Raw genomic sequence first — 13,559 nt, 5'->3', positions numbered from 1 at the left:
TGAGAGAGACAGAGTGAAGCACGACACCCAAGAGAATCAACTGAAAGAGTGTAACCAGAAAGTACAAAGTACAACCCTTAAACCTTAGGGTTGTAGGGGGTGTTCACACCCGACACACATTAAGTGCCCATAAGCGTGTAACATAAGCACATAAGCACATACGACAAGAAGACTATAAGTCTAGGGGAAAAAACCTCTCCTACCGAGAGTAAAAAGTGCCCCAGTGTCCTACTGATCACCGACACTCCCATATGAGCGTAGGCATAAGTGAGACGTGAGTCAAATACCCAACAAACCCCCCGGAGTGAAGAGTGATCAAGAGTACAAGGATCATCCGCCACCAAAGGATATCAAATTTAAAGCATCGCGAAATGCTTCAAATTTGTCACGAGGAAGAGCTTTGGTGAAGATGTCTGCCACATTACTGGTGGTAGGACAATAGACAAGGCTGATATCACCTGCATGTAGCCTCTCTCTGACAAAGTGATAATGGATCTCAATGTGTTTCGCGTGGGCATGAAACACTAGGTTTCGTGCCACTGCAATGGCACTCTGACTGTCAGTGAACAAAGGAGTAGGCTCCGTAACAGATACATCCAAATCAGCTAGCAAGCGTCTAAGCCATACGCATTCAACTGTGGTAGTAAAAGCTGCCTTGTATTCAGCTTCACATGACGATGTGGCAACAGTGGATTGTTTCTTGCTAAGCCAAGAAATGCAAGAAGAGCCAAGAAAGAAACCATTGCCACTAGTGGAGTGACGTGTATCATAATCACCAGCCCAATCAGAATCACTGTAAGCATGTAACTGCAGTGGTCCCCCCTTGGCATAAAGCAACCCAAGAGATCGAGTACCTTGCAAGTAACGAAAAACACGCTTGACAGCTTGCCAATGTGACATACGTGGCTGATGCATATACCTCCTCAAAGCTGAAACTGCAAACTGTATGTCCGGCCTAGTGTTGCATAGATAGATAAGACATCCAACTGTAGGAGCATATGTATGTATATCAAACAAATCACTGTCATCATGTAATGACAGTTTCAGTCCAGGTTCCATGGGAGTACAAACTGGCTTGCAATCCTGTAAGCCAAACTTCTCAAGAAGCTGCCCAATATACCTTGACTGTGATAGCCCAATACCTCGAGCATCATGTATGAACTGGATGCCCAAGTAGTAATGCAAAACTTTCAAGTCAGACATGTCAAAAGTTTGCTGCAAATTTTGTTTGAATGCTGAAATCTGATCAGCATGTGTTCCAGTGAGCAAAAGGTCATCAACATAAAGACATATAATCAGCATAGATCCCCCTTCTTTACATACGTAAAGGGTAGACTCAGATGAGCTGTTTAGAAACCCCTGACCAAGCAAGAAAGCATCTATTTTTGCATATCAAGCTCTAGGAGCTTGTTTCAAACCATATAGTGCCTTTTTGAGCTTGCATACAAAATGTTCTGAGCCTTCAACTGCAAAACCAATGGGCTGTTGTACATAAACTTCCTCCTGAAGTTCCCCATGTAAAAATGTAGTCTTGATATCTAGCTGATGCACTGTCCAACCATAATGTGCAGCCAAAGCAATCATAGACCTGATGGTCGTCATACGGGAAGTAGGAGCAAATGTCTCCTCATAGTCAATGCCCTTTTTCTGAGCGTAGCCTTCAGCTACAAGCCGTGCCTTGTATTTTATTTATCAATGGATCCATCTGCTTTCCTTTTCAGTTTGTAGACCCATTTCGTTCCAATGGCTTTCTTCCCAAATGGCAAGGACACCAAATCCCAAGTTTGATTCTTAGTAATAGAATCTAATTCAACTTGCATTGCTGCCATCCAATGCACACTGTGTTGTGCATCCTCATAACATTCAGGCTCTTCATTATCAAAAGTACTTGCTGCCATAACAAACTCCATGGTATGTGCTGAATCACATTTGCAGTCAATGAATGCTAAAATAAAGAAGGCAAGTATACAAACAGGCTGTCAAAGAATCTCCTCAAAGCCGATCTCTCTCCACCACCTGGGATGACAAGTGTGATGGGCAGCCAGCCAGCCAGCCAGCTATAAATAGCTAAGAATATGCCAATAAAATAAGTAGGGCGGCCAGCAAACTGGCCAACCAGCTGAAAAGCTGCCAACCAGCAATAAATGCAACCGACTAACAGTTGGCACACAGCTTGGTTATGGCAAAGATCCAATCACTGATGTTAGCTGCAAGAACCCAAAGGAGATGCAAAGACAATATAAATGGGATTGCTATAGGGCTCAAGAGGTATGAAGGAGAGCAAAAGGATGGTGTTTCATAGCTCAGCAAAGTGTATGATTGTGACATAAAGGATGTACTACAAGGTCATAGAGAGGGCAAGCCTGATATATGAAGATATATAGGCGAGTCATGCCTATCTGCTTTTGGTCGGCTCTTGAGCACAATGACCATGCTAGATTATTCCGAGTCAGTATCAACCCAAGGGCATTGCCATACAAGGGAGCTCATTGCTAGCATCATTGCTTGGTACATTTGGACTACCAAATGTAGTCATGATGTATGTCTATTGTGTTAGAGATTTAGATTTAGTCATATAGATGGGCACTAGAAGTGTATTGTTGTACAGTTGGCACTCTCGAGCACAGTTACGCATTCCTTGGATCTAGGTCAGACAATTCCATGAAATGATCTCAGGAGGTTTCCAACATTTTCGTGCAGTCAAGCAAGCCACACAAGCTATGTAGGATGCCACATGGCATAAACATTTATTGCACATCACTTTTTTCATTATTTTATTGCTGTGATTTCATTATGCAACAGTCAGTCGGGGTCTTAACAATCGACCTAATCATTTTCATGATTATTTTATCGCCTATTTATAGGCTGGCCAACCTCCGATCACGCTAACTTGTCTTTCAGGTGCAGAGAGAGATCGTCCAACGTAGATACACTCAACAGCCCTTGTCCGCTGCGCCTTCTTAACTCACTAACTAGATTTTCTCAAGTCATAAAAATATTAATAATGAAGAAAAAACTATCTAATTAAAATAACTAACCAATAAAATTATTAATTATCGATATAATTTTGACTAATTAATTTATTAGTAAACTAACTAGCTTTCTAATTATTAACTAACAAATAAAATTAATTAACTAATATAGGAAAGAGTGGATTTTGTGGGGGGAAGGGGGGCAAGGAGTGAATTTTCTTTGTTGGGGGGAGTGGGGGATAAGGGAGACTTGCCGCATCTAGCAAGTAATGATGCTTGTGATCTTGGAGTCCTATGATTTGGCAGCTCGTAACCAAGACTATAAACCATTCGACAGCCTGTGATGTCTCCAAGCTTTTTGCTGATAAGAAAGATAAGTTGGCAAAGTTACATGCACAGTGGAACAAACTAAATGCCCACATTTGCTCATTCCTATTTCTCTCTTGTACTCTAGCCGTGATAGGCCACATTGAGCATTTGACCATTGCTTGGAAAATACGACTGAAATTGAACCTATTGTACAATCAGATGACCGTGATGAAGCGGGTGTCTATAGAGATACGATGCGGACATTGAACCCGTCCAAGTCCACTTCAATGCGGGAGCATGTCAATAAGCTTCAGCAATTGCAGATGCAAGTCTAAAATGCAAGGAAGGCAATTACCTCAAAGAACATGGCAATAACTCTTCTTTCACAAAATTTACCACCCTAATATAGTAGGAGAAGTCGGATTGCTTCAAAGCACTGATATCCTTAAGTGGGAGAAGTTGGTTCTGATAGTCTTGGATGAAGAGGAACAACTCAAAGGTCAGATAGCTTCCAAGTCAAAGGCATTGAGAGTACAGCCTTCTCAACAGAAGTGGAGGAACAAGGAGGACAAGAAGACCAAGCAAGATAAAACCGAGTCTACTTGTCAATTTGTAGCAAGACATGTCATTGGAAGAAGATTCGCCCCGACAAGGACATGAAGGACACCAAGAAGGAAAAAACTACGAAGGACTCAAGAGCAGTGGTTGCTCCTTCATCAGCCGCCTTTCTCCATTTGGAGGTGATTGAGGATGCTTCTCTAACAACCTCTAATGCAATGATAATTAGCCCCCCAACCTTGTGAGTGGATTGTGGACAATGGTGCTTCCCACCACATGACTCGTACAAATGGTATTGCCCGTATGCATCTGATGCATGGGCAAATTCTCATTGGTGATAGCTTTTCGAACCCCATCAACAGCAATGGGATATGCAACCAATTACGGATGGGCAAGGTGGTGCTCACACATTGTAAGTACTCTATGTGTCGGGTTTAGGTTATCATCTTCTTTAATGTGAGCAATATTTGTGCTCTTGGCCTTATGGTCAAGTTTGATAAGAACTCTTTCCGAGTTCTTGATGGATTTTCTCAACAAGTTCTTTGTGCAAGTTGTGAGAAGAATGGAGTCTACAAGATGCAAACTTCATCAGCCTTTACTTCTCGTCTTCTCTCTTCACAGACTCAAACAAAGCTAGGGTATGCTCGGTTTGGCCACTACCAATGATTGGGGTGAGCCACCCACCATGTGTGTCTTGCATTTGTGGCAAGCAACATAGAGATGTGATTCCCAACAAGGCTTCACATAGGGCTAAGGAGCACTTGAAACTTGTTTCGACAAACTTATGTGGACCAATGTGGATGGAGTCCCTTAAGGGGAGTTTATATTTTATGCTAATTGTCAACGATTTTAGCAAGATGACTTGGGCATATTTCTTGGAGTTGAAGTCTGAAGCATTCTTGGGCGTATTTCTTGGATAATCTTCAAGGAGAACACATCTAGTAGGAAACTCAAGACCTTGCATTCCAACAAAGGAATGGAATTTGTCTCCAACGAGCTAGCCAAGTTTTGTGCAAATCGTGGCATTCACCAAGAGTTTGCCAACACAAACCCACCTCAGAAAAATGACATTAAAAAGGAAAAATCATTGCGTGATCGAGATGGCACGGACTATGATGGAGCATCGACAAACCCCAATGTCTATTGGACGAAGTAGTGGCCACTGTTGTCCACATCCTTAAACAATCCCCTATATCGGTCATGGTTGGTATGACATCTTTGAGGCGCACTTTGGTCAAAAGCCAAATGTCTCATATTTCAAGGTGTTTGGGTGTGATGCTTGTGTTCACATCCTGAAGAAACAAAGGGATAAGTTTGAGTCGGCTTCCAAAAGCTAGGTGTTCATGGATTATAGCTCACAATCCGAAGGATACAATCTTTATGATCTTATTTCATAGGAGGTATACACGAGTCAAGATGTTCGGTTCATGGAGTTTCTAGCTACAAAGGGGGGTGTTAACCATCTTGTACTTGGAGATCTAGGTGACAATTGAGCACCTGAGCCTGTGCCTTTGGAGCCTATGTCTCTTGAGGCTCCACCATCAGTGGAGAAAGAGATTGCTTCACCATTGGCTTCCCCCGTTGAGTTAGCACCAGTGGATGTTTCAAAGACTTCGTCAAAGGTAAAGTGATGGAGTATTAACCTCCTCCTCATTGAGCACGTGATACACTCTGTGATGTAAGGACTAAGGGAGTTGCCAAGGAGTGGCAGCCTTGGAACCAGGCACACTCCACAAAGCTTATTTATACTAACTATTGTTTGATATCTCGCGCCATACACAATACGAAGCCTATCTCTGTAAAGAAGGCTTTGCGATCACGACATTGAAAGAGTTGGATGCTATTGAGCGGAGTAGCACTTGGGACCTTGTGTCATGGCACATTCATAGGAAGCCGATTGGAGTCCAATGGGTCTTTAAAAACAAGTACCATAGTGATGGCACTCTGGATAAGCACAAGGGGCGGCTCGTTGCTAAAGAATTCATGCAACAGCCACGAGTGGATTTCCGTGATACCTTTGCACGTACTGCTTGGATGGTTACCATTAGGGTTGTTCTTGCCTTAGTTGGCCCTAGATGATGGCCAGTTTATCAGCTTAATGTAAAGTTTGCATTCCTTAATGAAGATTCAAAGGAAGAGATCTATGTTGAGCAATCTCCTAGCTTTTCCTCATCAAATAGCAAAGTATACAAGTTGAAGAAAGCCCTTTACAACCTCGAATAAGCTCTACGTGCTAGGAACAAGAAGAATTACTTGTTCCTCCAAGGAAAGTTAGGGTATCGGTATTCTTTTGTTAATCCCCAGTTGTATGTCCACTCCTCAACTAAAGGGCATGCATTGTTTGTGCTTTATGCGGATGATCTCATTTCAACAAGTGACCATGCCCAAAAGATCAAGTAGAGAGAGGCACTACACGAGATGTTTGAGATGACAAATATGTGCCCTTCTCCGCTTCTTTCTAAGTCGTGAGATTTGGCAAACTCCAAGCGGAATTTTCATCTCCCAACAACAATATGTGCAAGAGCTTTTGGCTACTTTTAAGATGGGAGGGATGTAAGGTTGTTTCTACTCCCAAGGATCTAAACTAGAAGGCTATGGCCCATGCAAATTCACCGACAGCAGATACTACCCTCTACAAACAATTGATTGGGTCATTGCTATGGGTTTGAAACACTTGGATTAATTTGTGATTTCCTCTAGGTTTGCATATAGGGTTCATGAGTGAACCCAAGCTAGTTCACTAGATCAGGGCTTTGCAATTCCTAAGAGGGACCCCTAACCTAGGTATTTATTATCCAACAAGTACAAGAGATTCATCCTTTGTTCTACAAGGTTGGACAAATTCAAACTAGGTTGACCACTAGCCATCAACAACAAGATATTCCTTCAATTTGGGTACAGGAGCTATCTCTCGTAGTAGTAAGCAACAGCCCACAATTGCCCTATCATTTACAAAGGTGGAGGATAGAGCGGCATCTTCTACCACATGTCAGACAGTGTGGCTTTGGAGATTGTTAAGAGAGCTCGGTTGTCCTTAGACAGGTCCTACTACACATCATTGTGACAATGAAAGTTGCATTGCTTTGGCACGGAATCCTCTATTCCATGCTAGGTCAAATATCATTGAGATACAATACCATTTCATTCATGAGAAGATCCTAGATGAGACTATTGATGTGATGTATTACAAGACGGAGGATAACTTGGCAGATTTGTTTACAAAGGCTCTTCCTCAGACTGTTCTTCGACAGCACTTGAGATCCCTAAGCCTTATGCCACATCCAAGATTTGAGAGGGATGTTAGGGATTTAGTCATCCCCTGGACGCGCACTGGTAGTGTATTGTTGTACAGTTAGCACTCTCGAACACAATTACGCATTTCCTGCATATCGATCAAACAGTTCAATGCAGTTGTCAGCAGGTTTCCAGCATTTCCGGGCAGTCAAGCGAGCTACGCAGACTATGTAGGATGCCATGTGGCACAGGCATTTATTGCGCAGCATTTTTTTCATTATTTTATTGCTGCAACTTCATTATGCAGCAGTCAGCCAGTTTTAACTGACTGACCTGATCATTTTCATGATTATTTTATTGCCTATTTATAGGCTGGCCAGCCTCCGGTCATTTGTTTTTCGAGTGGAGAGAGAGATCATCCGGCAGAGATACACTCAACAACCCTTGTACACATCTGCCTTCTTCATTTCACTGCAGATTTCAGCATTTTACTCTCTTTCTCTCTCCCTCTTCTCTCGGTGTTTATTTTCTTTTAGTCTGGTCATATGCTTCCATGTTCGCTGCACTCTGACATATTGGACATATTCAGTGCAAAGACTCTCTCCTAGATTCGGACAGGGATTGTCTATACTCGCCAGGAGAGATAGGGGAGGATCAAAATGGTTCATAGACTACGTGCAAGAGAAGAGATGCTTTTCTCAGTACGTCAGATTCTAGCACTCTTTCACTGTCAGCAACACATGGTTTGGCACTTTAGACCTCATAATTGATCATTTACTCAAGCCTTCGAATAGACTCTCACTGTACTGTATATTCCTTGTTGTGAAAGTCCCTTACAATACTATTTTTGTACATGCCTTGGGATATTTTCTCCCAAGAGATTTAAAATATATGTTCTGCTTTGCACACTAGCAACCATGTAGTGAAACAGCAAACTAGAACAACTCATAAAACCTTAAATGTACATAAAAACTCAACAATCAAGCATTTTGTATCTTCTAATTATGCAAACAGCTTGGCGCTGTATGGATAGGTCATAAGCAATCTAGTTTTACATACCTAGCAAAACCTAGAAGTTTAAAAAGATAGTTTGAAGGCCCAATCCACGTCCTTCCTTTAATGGACCACAGTGCTGCTGTGAAACCTTCCATAAAAATTGTTGTCAACGAGTATGCCAAGAGTAGGCCCCACCAAACTGCTTTGGTCTGCACACTGAGACCTGTATACAACATGCAGACCCAGAGTCCACAATTGTTTTCAACATATTAAATTGTCATTGCAATAGTATTCAACTTAAACAAGTTCTTCCACTTAGCGCACACAAATCACTTACTTGCCCATTTTGATTTGTGTTGAACAAAAAGAAAACACAATAGGTAAGGGAGTGCAATCAAGCTCCAATCTGACAATGCCGCTGCATCAGAACCCCACCAAACCAAACAGAAAACAAAGGATCAGTACCCATACCCTTACAGACCTTTATTTAAACATCAGCTACCATGTGCAATTCTAATGCTTAGAAATTGATGTGATGTGAAATGGAAATTTCTGCCTACCCTATGTTTTGATCTCTACATGAAATGCCTATACATAGGCATCCCTAGCACCTCACACCACCACATGTGAGCCAGCTTTCTTCTCTCCAACTAGCAGTGCTTCATACACCATGCTCAAGGGCAGTTCATTTTCTCACTAAACAATTGTCCTTGTGCCTTTTGCAGTTCATTCATCGCATGCTTCTCTGGCTGTGCTTAACTGAAATTATGATTTACAATAACCATAATAAGATTAATCTAAAAGACCGACTGACTATAAGAGGCTACATCTTGAAAGACGGCTTGTGTTGAGAGCATGTTTTGTTCGGCTCCATTTGAGGCCCAGTCATTTGGAGCTGGTCAATTGGCCAGCCAGCTTGCCAACGTGGTCAGACCAGATAAATAGTCACAGTTTTTCATGCATTGATCCCATTTATTGGGAACCCTCTATATGATTGAATCTCAGGAATTTTGTTATTTACTCCTGCCATTTTATTCCAGTTCTTTTTCTACGAGTTCTTTACTGTCCACAGCTTGATTGTACCACAGCACAAGCCCTATCCTCACAATTGAGATGACGCTACTTGGAAGGTGGACGATTGCTGTCCATGAGAGAATTGCAATCTAGGCCTGCACTTCTCACAACAGAACTCTTCACAGCTGAATGTGTTTCCTGGTGCACTGGCGTTCAGCACCTCCCAAGGCTCCAATGGTATTTTTGAGGTCATTAGCTTTATTTTTTAAGTCAGCAATCTGCCTGGGTTCATGGCAGCCAATAGCTGTATTTTTTAGGTCAAAGATCTACCCCAGTTCGTGAGAGCATCACATTTCTGGACTTGACCATTTCCAGCTTGTTCAAAGTCAAACACTTGGATACAAGCAACAAGGGGAGTTCTGCTTGTGAAATAGAAGATGGCAGCCCACTCATGGTAGGCAGGAATTTGCTGCAGCACAATGTCCATCCCCAACCTGGACCTTCTTGTGGCCTAGATGATCCACCAAGGTCCAAGTTCCGTTCTGATCAATGCTCTTAAGCTCCTTTTCCATGGCCTATCACTGTTGGGGATGCTTACGTCTCATGCCAACTGTTGAACTCAGAATGCACTAGGCAATCTGTTGAAAAAACATATGCAAATGACCCAATAGGTGCAAGCCTAGTAGATCTTCTTAGTCCCTCCAAGATGGTACCCAGTGGAAGGATCCCTATATCCCACATGGTCTGCCAGTACCAACAAGGTAACGGATCCCTAGGAGGGAGCCTAGGGATCAAAGACTTCGTGGGCAGGTCAAGAGCAAGAAGAGAAGCAAGCTCAAACGGCATGATCTTAGGTAGTATAGGCTGAGCAATAGGCTTAGAGGACTCAACCAGTGTAGGGAATTGCACAATGTCCCTCTCGTCAAAGACAAAAATCTCTCCGAGTGAGGATATGTTTAGGCTTTGCTTAGGGCACAAGATTACCCATCTTGTAATCAAGGGTATGCATGTACGCACAACTCCCAAAGACTCATAGCTGAGAAATGGTGGGTCTAATGCCATGAAATGGCTTGAAGGTAGTACGAGGGGCCAACACAATCGGCACCGATTAAGGATGTACATCAAAGTGTTAATAGCCTCAACCCATAAGGACTTAGGTAGCTCAACTGTAAACAGTGCAGAATAAACAATGTTCATTACATTGATTCCTATAATCTATGATTCCGTTTTGAGAAGGGAATAGAGTTGAGTTGTTGTTGAATGCCATGATCCTATAAGAACTAAGAAAACTCATGGGGGATAAACTCTCCACTATTATCACTCTTTAGTGTTCCAATAATCACACCCTAGTAGAGAAAAATGAGAACACATCAAACTTTATGTCGAATAGTCATCCACTTAGAAAAAAGTACGATGTGCCATCTAAGGTGGTAGTGGTGTCAAAAGATGACGTACCAGCGAGACAGTAGGGTTTGCGGGGAGGAACATGGAGTGAACTCCACAAACATGGAGAAGAGAAGAGAAGAGAGAAGAAACGTTGATGAATGGAATGATGAAGTTCTGAATCATGGAGTGAATGTGATACAAGGAAACAAGGGTGTTGTAGCACAAGGAAGATGATGAAGACAGCCACGAACCACGAACCACAATGTCCTCCTGAAGGGGTGTGAGGGCAGTGGAGAGGCTGGAGAGAAGAGGTGACGGACTGAATGAATCAGTCATAAGGAATGAATGAGAGAGTGGCCTATAAAGGATGGCGCCCCTTTTTGGGGCTGCAAACCCTAAACACAAAACGCAAAAACGCAGAAACACAAAAACGCAAAAACGCAAAGTGCAGATGAAGGGTGAAGGGTTTCTCAACAAGTGGATGTTGGCCCACTAAGGTTAATGTGAATCAATGGAATGGACCCCTCGGCTCTATGTGTGGTCTACTGAGGGTATGGTGTGCAATGTTTCCCCAAGTGACATGCTTTGCAAACATCCTTGGATAGTTTTAGTTGTGGAAAGCTTGCCTTCAACTATCTGACGAATAGAGAGTCATACCAAGGTACCCTAGGCAATAATGTCAAAGTCGCTCCTCATTTGTGGGTTTTCTAGCAATAGTTAGGCCATGAAGTCTATGGATTTCCAAGCCTTCAACCGTCTGCTGGGTCAAAAATTGTGATATCAAATAGAGGCCATTAGATTGCACCTCACCGCAAGCTATCACTACACCACTCTTGCCATCAAGTATCTCCACTATGGTCACTATAAAGAAAACTACTATCCCCAAGCAGCAAAGTAGGTGGACAAATAAAAGATTCACTCCCATTTGGGAGACATAATGCACATTGTCCAACAAAGCAAGATCAAGGCCTTCGTTGGTATCAAACTTGATGCGACCAATGCCTTGAATCTTGGTAAAGGAGTTGCTACTGCATTGGACATTCCTGACTACAAGGCTGTTGGAAATGAATATGCTATCCAGCAAGGACATATGGTAAATAGCATTGTTACATTAATAACGTAAATTATGGGAGACATGCGCGAGTGATGACCATCCGGGGGGGGCTCACTCCGAACAGGGTCTAGGGGAGCCTAGAGAGTTAGTGAGTCCGAGAATAGTAGGACTCACCTGAAGTGGACGGGCTGGCAAAGGAAACGGGGAGAGAGGTGCCAGCACTTATCTAGGCGTGGTTGAGAGGTGAAACAAAGGTCTTGTGCCACTGTTTTCAAGATCGTCAGATTGTTTCGCGAGTGATTCTGCTCTTCGTCAGACTGGTTACCACGTTTCACAGGTATCAGAGCCGCCGGGTCCTACTTTCGCATGTTCTCCCACGAAGGCTTTCTCCGGCGCCCACACGTCACACGTCACACGGGTATCAGACGAGAAGACGGTGCCCCACACATCACACGGGTACCAGATTTAAGAAGACAGTGCCCACACGTCACACGTCACACTCGCCCATATCTCGTCATATACGATTGAGTTCGTGAAGTGCAGCAATCGAACGGCAGTATTTCGTGAAGCGCAGCAATCGAACGGCAGTATTAAAACAATCTGATGAAGCTAGTCGAAAGTCCGTCTGACACATAGCTATGATACAACTGGTTCACGTGACCCGTTGGGGAGGGAGTGTGTTTAGTCCCCTCCTTATTCGGTGTTCCTGCCAACAGGCTTTATTTTTCAACGTTAATGGCTCAGTTTTGGGAAAGATGAACTATTCCTCACTCTTCGGGGTTATTACTAAAAGCCATCAATAGCTGCCCTATCACTATAACCAGGGAAGTACTTCACTTTGTACGCAAATTTCTTATATTTGCTTTCCAATTCCAATATATTAATGGAGGGGAAAGGGAGAGAGGGAGTAATTGAGGGTTCTAGTTCTGGGGACCACCCTATGGTAGATCCCCATGAAACGGAGATACAAGAAGAGCAATGGGAAGAATTTTTTGCCACACAAAAACTATTTGATGATTTAACTGCTCGTGTGCAGGCACAGGGGGTTCAAATGAAATTTCTAACTCAAACACTCACCGAAATAAAATCTCAATTGACTTTATTACTAGAAAGGGATAAAAATAGGTTAGAAACCTTGGATATTCCATCTTCATCGAAAGATTTGGATGTGACTATGCGAGAACCTAAAGAACCCCACCAAAAGTTGAGGGATAATCCAGTCTTAAAAGATATGAAACCCCCTCAGTTTCAGGGGGAGGAAAAAGATAGAAATAAAGACACTATCTTTAATTTTCTCCAAAAATGGGACGATTTGCACAAACTTAAAAATACTCCACCACATCTCCAAGCGCTGGAGGCCAATTTAACTTTGGGGCCAAAGGCGTATAAATGGTAGCGAACTTCAAAGGAGCTTTGGCTCAATTTGAATCGGTCTTTTTGAAAGAATTCCTTCCTGAAAATGAAATGGAAAGAAATTGGGAAGATTGGGATTATGTCAGACAAAAGGGAAGACCCCTGCTAACATATCTGGAGGAATATCGTGAGATAATCCTCAAATTGGAAGGATTTGAAGAGGCAATTAGATTTGCATTAATCAATGAAGATAGTACGCGTCCAAGTACATTCACTAGTCTCACTGATACGGAGCCCAAGACTAAAGAATTGGAAACCTCAAAATTTGTAGGCAAATTTAAAAGGAAAATGCCATTTCTTAAGGGCAAGAAACAACCGTTTGAAAAGAAACAATATGTAAGGCCAAAGTTAAGTCAAGATGACTTTTATAAGGCCAAAAAAGAAAGGCTGTGTTTCAATTGCCTATCCCCTAATCATGCTGCCTGGAATTGCCCTCAAAGGAAAAAGGGGGAAGATAAAGGAAAGGATAAGGACAAGGGCAAGGGAAAAGAAAAACAAATCCATGTAGTGCAGATCCTAGAGTAAAAGGGGCATGAAAAGTATAAATCTTTAGAGGTTTTGCACAAGGATGTACAACACAGGTGTTGTATGTCAACTTCTATGTGGCAGCCTACTTTTGGGCC

At 42.6% G+C, this 13,559-nt stretch overlaps 1 protein-coding gene across 4 annotated transcripts in view; it reads right to left on the bottom strand.

Annotated features, from left to right (window-relative positions):
• The window catches only part of LOC148014877 (piezo-type mechanosensitive ion channel component), a 182,066-nt gene that overhangs the window by 143,762 nt on the left and 24,745 nt on the right, over window positions 1–13,559 (bottom strand). For all 4 annotated transcript variants that reach the window (XR_015688441.1, XM_087665903.1, XM_087665905.1 and 1 more), the window contains 2 exons: window positions 8,407–8,487; window positions 8,133–8,292 (listed from right to left, as the gene is read on the bottom strand). Coding sequence is in view for 3 of the 4 variants with exons in the window: in XM_087665903.1 (XP_087522029.1) it covers window positions 8,133–8,292; window positions 8,407–8,487 (241 nt within the window). In the remaining variant the exon portion in view is untranslated. The remainder of the gene's footprint in view (window positions 1–8,132; window positions 8,293–8,406; window positions 8,488–13,559) is intronic.

This window comes from Lygodium microphyllum, chromosome 24 (assembly GCF_053477565.2).
Source record: "Lygodium microphyllum isolate KBCC chromosome 24, Lygodium_microphyllum_v1.1.10, whole genome shotgun sequence".
NCBI lineage: Eukaryota > Viridiplantae > Streptophyta > Polypodiopsida > Schizaeales > Lygodiaceae > Lygodium > Lygodium microphyllum.
Note: the sequence above shows the minus strand (reverse complement) of the source record. Positions and strands in the feature narration are given on the sequence as shown.